Source organism: Candida tropicalis, assembly GCF_000006335.3.
Source record: "Candida tropicalis MYA-3404 genomic scaffold supercont3.5, whole genome shotgun sequence".
NCBI classification, from domain to species: domain Eukaryota; kingdom Fungi; phylum Ascomycota; class Pichiomycetes; order Serinales; family Debaryomycetaceae; genus Candida; species Candida tropicalis.
The window spans coordinates 246,128-255,651 of record NW_003020057.1 but is presented as its reverse complement, the minus strand read 5'-3'; the positions used below and the strand labels follow the sequence as shown (position 1 = coordinate 255,651).

Genomic DNA, 9,524 nt, shown 5'->3' with positions numbered 1-9,524 from the left:
AAGGTGTATTATTAACTGGCCCTCCAGGTACTGGTAAGACTTTATTGGCAAGAGCAACAGCTGGTGAAGCAGGTGTTCCATTTTTCTTCATGTCTGGTTCTGAATTTGATGAATTGTATGTTGGTGTGGGTGCTAAAAGAATTCGTGAATTATTCAATCAAGCAAGAGAAAAAGCACCTGCTATTATTTTCATCGATGAATTAGATGCCATTGGTGGTAAGAGAAATCCAAAAGATCAAGCTTACGCTAAACAAACTTTGAATCAATTATTAGTTGAATTAGATGGGTTTAGTCAAACTGAAGGTATTATTATTATTGGTGCTACTAATTTCCCTGAATCTCTAGATAAAGCATTGACTAGACCAGGTAGATTTGATAAAGAAGTTATTGTTGACTTACCAGATGTTCGTGGTAGAATTGATATTTTAAAACATCATATGCAAAATGTTGAAACTGCTGATGATGTTGACCCTTCCATTATTGCTAGAGGTACTCCTGGGTTATCTGGTGCTGAATTAATGAATTTAGTTAACCAAGCTGCTGTTCATGCATCTCAATTATCTGCTCCAGCAGTAGATATGTCACATTTTGAATGGGCCAAGGATAAAATTCTTATGGGTGCAGCCAAAACTAAAATGGTTATTACTGAAGAAAGTAGAAGAAATACAGCATGGCATGAAGCAGGACATGCAATTATGGCCATGTATTCCAAAGGTGCCACTCCATTATATAAAGCAACTATTTTACCAAGAGGTAGAGCATTAGGTATTACATTCCAATTACCAGAAATGGATAAAGTTGATATGAGCAAACAAGAATGTTTTGCCAGATTAGATGTTTCAATGGGTGGTAGAATAGCTGAAGAAATGTTGAATGGTAAAGAAAATGTAACTAGTGGATGTGCCAGTGATTTATCAAATGCCACAAGTGTAGCAAGAGCAATGGTTGCATCTTATGGTATGAGTGACAAAGTTGGTCCTGTTAGATTAAGTGACGAATGGGAATCTTGGTCTCCTGAAATTAGAAATTTGGCAGATCAAGAAGTAAGAGATATTTTAATAGATAGTGAAGAAAGAACTAGAAAATTATTAAATGATAAAAAAGTTGAATTGAAAAAATTAGCTGAAGGTTTGTTGGAATATGAAACTTTAACTAGAGAACAAATGGAAGACATTGTAAATAGTAAATAGAATTTAATCTGACATATATATTTAATAGTGATAGTTGTTGTTTATCAAGAACTTGCAATCAGTGATCACGTGTGAGAGCACGGTGGGGATGCGAAAACCTGCTTATGTAACATGTGGGGAATCTAGGCAGTACCATTGGTCATTTCAAACATATAAAACCAATGACTAATATTCGCCAGCTAATTGATTCAATTATGTCACAAAAAAAAAGTTGAGTGTTCCAGTATAAAGTGTGTATTACCAACTGCCGTGTAGTGAATTGGCAAATTAGTGACACATCATCAATCTTGAGTTAATTTACGACTAAATTTCCTAATTTATAGCAAATACCATATCGGCTCAAATGGGTTACAATAGAGGAGAATTGAATTAACACAAGATTGTCGTTGTTGTGTTGTAGTAAACATGAATTTGCAGTTTTTTTTAGTTTCGATTTGTTGTTTTTGGTGATAGTTGTAATGAGTGTCGCCTATATTTCCTAATTGGGAATTCTTAGGGACATCCGATGGAGTTCGCGATGGATTAACGTTAGAAGAAAAGAAGAGTTCTTGTAGCGTTGCACACGACCCACGGGCACAATTTTTTTTTTTTTTTTAGTTTTAGTTTTTACGGCAAAATTGAAATGGGAGTATCAAGAAGCAATTCAGGTTAGGGAAAATCTATAAATAAACTAGGAAAGAACTAGAACCAATTGACGATTTGATAATTGTAACTTTTCCTTATCTTTTTTTTTTGCTTTAAGATTCTTTTTATATCATTGCAATTATCATTGACAAGAGAATCATCACAAGGAAAAATTTCAAAATGCCATCATCTATTCAACCTGAAGAATTTGAATTGGTACATTTAACAGATAAGCAAATTATCGAATTTACAAGATCACAAAATGCACAATCGTGGAAAGGTGCATTATCAACTAAAGATTATGTATTGAGAGAACATGTATTGGGTAAATCTAGGATGGCAACTACATCCCCTAATAGATTATTAGTTTTTATGTTGAAGAAAATTTCAAATAATACTCCATTATGTTCAATTGAATTATTAATTAGAAAATCTAAACGATTTGAATATAAAGATGGTAATGTTGAAGAAAAAGAGATTTTAAGTGGGTGTATTGGTGGTGTTTACACATATCCTGAACATAGAGGTAATGGATATGCTAGAATTATGGTTGATAAGTTAGTTACTATAGGAAAAGAAATTATTGGTGAAGATGGATTTATATTTTTATATTCAGAAGTTGGTGAATATTATGCAAAAAATGGATTTTTATCATTAGGTGTTGATTTAATTAACGTTCCTTTGTTGGATTCTTCAGTTGAAGATATAAATGAATCATTTGAGATGATAAATTATCATGAATTTGATGAATTGATGGATATTTATAAAAATCAATTTGAAAAAGGTATAATTGATAAAATTACTAAAGATAAACTCACAAGAATTTCGGTTATTCCACATTCAAATATAATTGATTGGTTTCATTTGAGATCAAAATATATTTCATATAAATTATTTTATGAATCAAAAGATTTAAATCCAATTGATTTTTATAATGAATCTTATGAACATATAAAATCAAGATTAAGTGCTATTGAACCTCAAAAGTTTGGTATTAAATTATTTAATTCTCAAAATATTCCAATTGGATTTATTATATGGACAATGGATTATAATTATGAAACTATGGAAAATTATGTTACTGTTTTAAAAATTGTTTCTCTTGAAGATGAAACCAAAAAGGATGAAATTTCAATTAAATTGTTGAAATTAATGAAGAATTATTTAATTAAATCACCAATATTAGATATGAAAACTAATAAAATTGTCATTTGGGAATCAGAAATTAGCAACTCAGTTAAACAATTTTTAGTTGATGAATGGAAGAGTAAAACAGGTATTGAAAATTCATCAAGATCAGCCATTTTAATGAATAATTCTAAAGATGATGAACAATTAAGAGATGGTAAAGTTATATGGGAAGGTAATGACAAATTGCCATGGTTTTAAATACAGTGTATCTTAATATATATATATATATATATATATGTGCTACTTATCCTATTCAATCGTATACCATGAACCCTGTCCATGGTGGTTCGGAGTGGGAATGTAGATTGGTAGAGACGCGACGCCAACCGAGGAACGAAAACCAAAAATCGGTGAGGTGGAATAAAATTTTATAGTCGTGTACTTTTTCTACTGCTTGAATCAACACAAGTTTCAATCATCAATTCAACATAGAATACGGAATGACGGAGAGAAATACGATTGGAATAGGGTATTATGACCCATTTGCAGTGTATCCATTGATAAAAGATGAAATAGATAAACTATTCCCAATACAAAACCTTCATGTTCGGTTCCATCCTTCACAACCACTCAAAACAATCAATAATTTACCAATTAAAATGATTGAAGAAATTCCCAATAAGAAATCAGATCAGAATCAACTGGATATTGATGGGATTTATTCTAGAGTAATGTTTATTAAAGTTGAATCTCTTGATAAATATCGAAGTCAAGTACGTCCATTAATTAGAGAATGGTTAAAAAATTTAGTATTCAAGTATAAGAATTCATGGATGATTATATTGATTATCCCACTGGATGCTAAAGATAAGCAAAGTACAATAATTAAAATGTCACATTTTGATAAGTTATTAAAAGATTTTGGCCAAGATGGTAAAGAATTGTCCACTATTTTACCTTCTAACATTACACCTAATGATTTTGAAAATTGTTTGAAATTGAAACAAAATGAATTAGATTCAAGTGAAATTCAAGCAAATATAAAAAGCTTATTAAGTTGTTCATTCAATCAGAGGTATCATTTATTTGTTGATTTAATTAAGCAACACAAGGAAAAGAGCATCAATAGATTTGTTGCATATTACAGCTTAACTAATTTGTTTGACGATATGAGATTATTCCATGATACTTTAAGTCAATTTGAAATTTCAAATCAAGAACTTAATCATGTTGTGGATACTCATCCTGAGTTATTTGATTATACCGTCACACTTCCTGAATCGTTTGATGGGTTTAATTTTGAAAAATTCATAGATGAACCTAAAATCAAGTCGAATTTATATTCAGGTGAAAATGTCAACTTATTTGAATTAAGATGTTTTCTATTTTTCAGACAATCATATACTTTTGAGAAATTAGCCGATACTTCAAATTCAATATCAATAGGAGCATTACAAATTTCAAAATTGTATCGTAACTTAGCATTATTTTTAAATGATATTTCAAAGAAGAATTCAACTGATTTGAAAGAATTCGAATTTTCTGTCATTCAATATTATTTACACATTCCAATCATTGGTAAACTTATAAAACAAGCTGAAAATAGTCCTGATGATAATTCGTATCAATTGAAAAACCTACTTGAATCCAGAGCAGAATTGAAATTGCTTCAAAGATCAATACTTATTAAATTGTCTCAGATTAATGGTATATACATTAAAGGATTGGAGCAAGCATTTGAAGAGGTTTCTCTAGATGATAAACCAGAAGAACTAAAAGCCACACCAGCCATTATGACTAATCTAGTTTTAGTTGAAGCAATGAAAGATAAATCGTCTTATTTAGATGTTTTTGAGAGACTTACAGAAGATATAATTGAAGATTTTTTAATATGTGAAAGATCCAAGACAATTGATATTCTTTCAATAGATTTAGCTATTTTGAATTATGAAAAGGAAAATTATTGTGAATGTCTTCAAATTCTTAAGGATTCTCATGAATTTTTCATTCAAAATGGATGGAATTTCTTAGGTGGAATATTATTGGAAATCTATTATGAATGTGTTTTAAAAATCGAACCTCAAGATAAGGATGAAATTTTAACTACAAGTTTAAGAATATTAGCTGTATTGGTAACTAATCAAGTTGACATCAACTCATTTAGATTAATTAAGAATAAATCTCAAATTGAGAAACTATTCAAAAAAGTCGACGAATATTCGTTATCGCAAAATGTCAAAATTGAAAGTTCATTAGATGATTTCTTTAAAACTGAATTGATTCCTTATATCAACGCTGATGAATTAACTAATAAAGACAAATACATTATGAGATTAAAAGTTAAGAATCCGTTTGGAATTGGATTCACGTTCAAGAATGTTGAATTGATTTTGGTTGATGATGAAGGTTCTGAAATGATATTTCAAGCAAATGATGTTGACATGTCATCGGAGCGAGAGAATGTAATCACATTATCAACCAATAGATTCATTATTGGATCGTTTTCACCTTATAGATTATCCATTCAAATGAATGAAAAGTTAACATTAGTTCTAGATTATGGACAAAAGGAAATGCAAATTACTAATGCATCATTTGTGAATGATACAGTTATTGAATACAATACATCTCAAGATAGAATCAAACAGACCAAGAATGATAACATACTTGGGTATCAGAATCTAAACAAGCTTACCGCTCAATTTAATTGTTCTAATCAAGTTAAGTTGGGAAAATCCGAAGTTGTTCTTCGGATTTTCAATGGTGATAATGAAATCACTGATGTTGAAATAAAGTTATTTTCCACTACAGAAGGATTAAAGCTTGAAAAAGAGAAGGAAACTTTTGAAAAATTAGACAAGAAAGAATCCACAGACATATTGATTCCTTATGCATATTTTAGTGAGAATAAAATCATCAATATGAGGGCTAAAATTCAGTATAAGATCGATGGTGAAGATTATATTTTCCAAGTCTCTTACAATATAGATACCACATTGACTATATCAGTGACAGTTCAAGATTTATTCAAACAGGATTTTATTTATTCCAAGTTTCAGATTGGCACTTCAAATTCAAAATACCCAATTAGATTATTAGATAATGAATTAACTACTGAAGCTGATTATAAGATTATTAGACCTGGAAAACAAGGTCATGATGTTGTCGCATTTGGTGAACAACCAGGTACATTTTTCTACAAGATTATACCCAACAATATTGTTTCAAGTGAAGATGTATTAAATCTTAAAGTTGAATACACAAACTTGAAAGAAGAATGTGAAGATTATATATCTGAAGTTGTGATCTCACAATTGACTGAATTGGGATTATCGAAATATTGGTATTTGTTGAAGGATATAATTATTAATAAAGCAAGTTTTGATTTAAATAATTATGCTATCAATAATTTTATTAACTTTACCAATGGATTAGAATTGAATCTATTATCAGAAAAAATTATTCTCCAATATGTTGAATCAAGTAGTGATCAAAAGAAGTTATTTAATTTGATGAATCAGTTATTAGTTGATAATAAGATTGATGTTGATACTAAGAGATTAGTTAGAAATAGCCATTTTCTTTACATCTCGGTGGCAATGCCTATATTGAAATATCTTCAAGTTGTCGAATATGAATATGAAAGAAAACAATATGTTGTTGGAGAACCAATTAAAGTTCAACTTAAAGTTAAAACCATCACTAAATGGTCTGATGATACAAAGTCCAATGAAGAATCATTACCATTAGCTGCTTCATCGCCAACTAGAAATGGATCTAATTTGGATGAAAATCAAGAAGGCAAATTTCAATTAAATATACAACAGGATGATAATTGGTTAATGTCAGGACTTAGGAAGTTTAATTTTGATATGAATTCAAAAGACAATGTGAATGCTGAATTGATGTTAATTCCTTTGAACGTTGGTAAAATACCATTACCTAAAGTATCAATCAAGAGTTTAAATAAAGATGATGATGATTTAGATATTGAATTTATAAATGGACTGGAAACTATATTGGTTATACCAGAAGTACATAGCATTACCTTTGCATTTTAATCAAATATACACTTGGGAGGGAAAGATCAACATGTGTAGAACACGAGAGGTCGTGATGGCGATGGCGATGGTGATGGTGGTGGCGGTGGTAGCAACTTACGGCGTGACCCGTGGTGGCAATGATACGACGAGGCGCAATTCTTATGACGTAGCTCCAAAGATTTTTGCGTCGAGAAATTTCCAAGAATGGATCTCTCGGGAAATTTCCTAAAACATAAACAGCAAAGTAAAAAAGAAAAAAACAAAACAAAAAAACCAAAAGCATTATCACCAAGTATACAACTATTATCACTAACCATCATCGATAAACTATTCACAGACAGAATGGTTAAAGTTAAGGATACCACATATTATGATCTTTTAGAAGTAGAAGTAGATGCTACTGATGTTGAATTGAAAAAAGCTTATAGAAAAAAAGCTATTAAATTACATCCAGATAAAAATCCAAATGATCCAACAGCATCTGAAAAATTTCAAGAATTGGGTGAAGCTTATAGAATTTTATCAGATCCTGATAGTAGAGCAATCTATGATGAATTTGGTATTGAAGGAATGAAAGAAAATTCAAATTTACAACAACAAGAAATGGATCCAAATGAATTTTTCACTATGGTATTTGGTGGAGATGCATTTAAAGATTGGATTGGTGAATTAAGTATGTTGAATGATATTACTAAAGCTGCGGAAGTTATGGATCACGATGAAGATAGTGAATTGAGCGAATCTACTCAATCTATGCATCTTTCTGAAACTAGTTCAGTTAATAAGCCTAACCAAGATGCTGGACATGGATTAACTTCTGAAGAAATTAAAAAGAAGAAGAAACAAAAAATGACCAAAGAAAAGAGGGAAGAAATTTTCAAATTACAAGAAGAAGCAAGACAAGTTAAATTGAAAAGAGTTCAAGATTTGGCTAAAGATTTGTTAATTAGAATTGAAAATTATGAAACTGCAAAACACAACAAAGAAGCATTGGATACATTTGTTAGAAAATTAAATACTGAATTTGAAGATATGAAAATTGAAAGTTTTGGTATTCAAATGTTACATTTAATTGGTAAGATTTATACCGAACAAGCTCATGCAGCAATTTCCGCTTCTAAAACATTTGGTGTCTCTAAAATTTTCACTAGTGTTAAACATAAAACTGATTCAGTTAAAAATGGATATTCAATTATTAAGACAGCAGTTGATGCACAATTATCAATTGAACAAATGGTCAAAGAACATGAAAAATTCTTATCATTGCAAGCAGCTGGTATTCAACCAACTCCTGAACAAATTGCTGCTGAAGCAGAAAGAGAAAGAATCATTACCGGTAAATTTTTGGCTACTGCTTGGGCATCCACCAAATTTGAAGTTGTTGATGTCTTAACTAAAGTTTGTCATACTATTTTACGTGATAGAAACATTTCAAGAAAAGAAAGATTATCCAGAGCCGAAGGTTTATTATTTATTGGTAAGGAAATGTCCAGAGTTCAAAGATCTCCTGAAGAAGAAGAAGAAGCTAGAATTTTTGAAGAATTGATGGCTGAAGCAAAGGCAAAGAAATCTTCAAGACATAGAAAACATATGAACAATAAAGAAATGGAAGAATACATGCAAAAATTAGCTGCTGAACATGCACAAGAGGAAGAAGAAGAAGCAGCATCTGCCGGACATCATTAGTTTATATTATTATTTACAGTTGTATAATTTCATTTCAATTGGATGTTGTATATTTAATTTGTGTGAATTTGTTGTATGGCTTTTGATATCGGACCGAAAGTCGTGCAATCTACTACAATTTTAAGCATTTCCTGCACACAGACCGAAATTTTTCATCTTTACAACAAACAACAGAAAAATTGATGATTCATCCGAATCCAAAGTTTGGTGCCACACAATTTTTCATTTGTAATCAACAACAACAACCACCACCACCACCACCATTACCAACACTATCAAGAACAAGAATGACTAACTCAAAACAGGTATTACAATTATATAAACAATTATTGAACAAAGCTTATAAATTTGATAATTATAATTTCAGAGAATACACCAAGAGAAAAGTTCATGATACATTCAAAGCAAATAAAGGTGTGTCGAATCAAGAAGAAGTTAGTAAATTATATAATGAAGGTATAAATCAATTAGCTTTGTTAACTAGACAAACCACCATATCTCAATTATACACATTTGATAAATTGGTTATTGAACCATTAAACAAGCATCATTAATTTGAGGGCAGTGGATTTGTAAGCATCGTAAGTGGGAAGATGAAATGTTGAAGTGTAACAGTAGTTGCTTTACGTGTTTTTGGTGGTTAGTGTTTTCATGAATGTGTAAATAGTATTTGGATAGCTAATAGTAATAATAAGAATATTTATTTGTTATAATCCAATATTGAGATGTTTGTTTCATATTCGATATTCTGGTTAATCGGATTGGTAAGATTATAAATTATCGCGATTAAGATCAAACCGCGTAGATGAATAATTCCCGGTTGTTATCAATCTCTTTTTCCTATTATTTC

General features: G+C 30.3%; 5 protein-coding genes across 5 annotated transcripts; all 5 read left to right on the top strand. All coding sequences in view use genetic code 12, as the record gives it.

The window, feature by feature from the left end:
- Positions 1 to 89: 89 nt before the first annotated feature.
- Positions 90 to 1,190, top strand: CTRG_03844 (uncharacterized protein; the record flags this gene model as incomplete). Its single annotated transcript, XM_002549501.1, has 1 exon — positions 90 to 1,190. One exon carries the CDS (start codon positions 90 to 92, stop codon positions 1,188 to 1,190), a length of 1,101 nt encoding a protein of 366 aa, XP_002549547.1.
- An 804-nt stretch (positions 1,191 to 1,994) lies between these two features.
- On the top strand, positions 1,995 to 3,203 carry CTRG_03843 (uncharacterized protein; the record flags this gene model as incomplete). Its single annotated transcript, XM_002549500.1, has 1 exon — positions 1,995 to 3,203. One exon carries the CDS (start codon positions 1,995 to 1,997, stop codon positions 3,201 to 3,203), a length of 1,209 nt encoding a protein of 402 aa, XP_002549546.1.
- A 242-nt stretch (positions 3,204 to 3,445) lies between these two features.
- CTRG_03842 (transport protein particle complex II subunit) lies at positions 3,446 to 7,006 on the top strand (the record flags this gene model as incomplete). The annotated part of the gene is made up of 1 exon (XM_002549499.1): positions 3,446 to 7,006. The coding sequence occupies one exon, from the start codon at positions 3,446 to 3,448 to the stop codon at positions 7,004 to 7,006; it is 3,561 nt and encodes a 1,186-aa protein (XP_002549545.1).
- A 186-nt stretch (positions 7,007 to 7,192) lies between these two features.
- Positions 7,193 to 8,674, top strand: CTRG_03841 (uncharacterized protein; the record flags this gene model as incomplete). Its single annotated transcript, XM_002549498.1, has 1 exon — positions 7,193 to 8,674. The coding sequence occupies one exon, from the start codon at positions 7,193 to 7,195 to the stop codon at positions 8,672 to 8,674; it is 1,482 nt and encodes a 493-aa protein (XP_002549544.1).
- Positions 8,675 to 8,856: 182 nt separating this feature from the next.
- On the top strand, positions 8,857 to 9,228 carry CTRG_03840 (uncharacterized protein; the record flags this gene model as incomplete). Its single annotated transcript, XM_002549497.1, has 1 exon — positions 8,857 to 9,228. One exon carries the CDS (start codon positions 8,857 to 8,859, stop codon positions 9,226 to 9,228), a length of 372 nt encoding a protein of 123 aa, XP_002549543.1.
- Between the last annotated feature and the right edge of the window lie 296 nt (positions 9,229 to 9,524).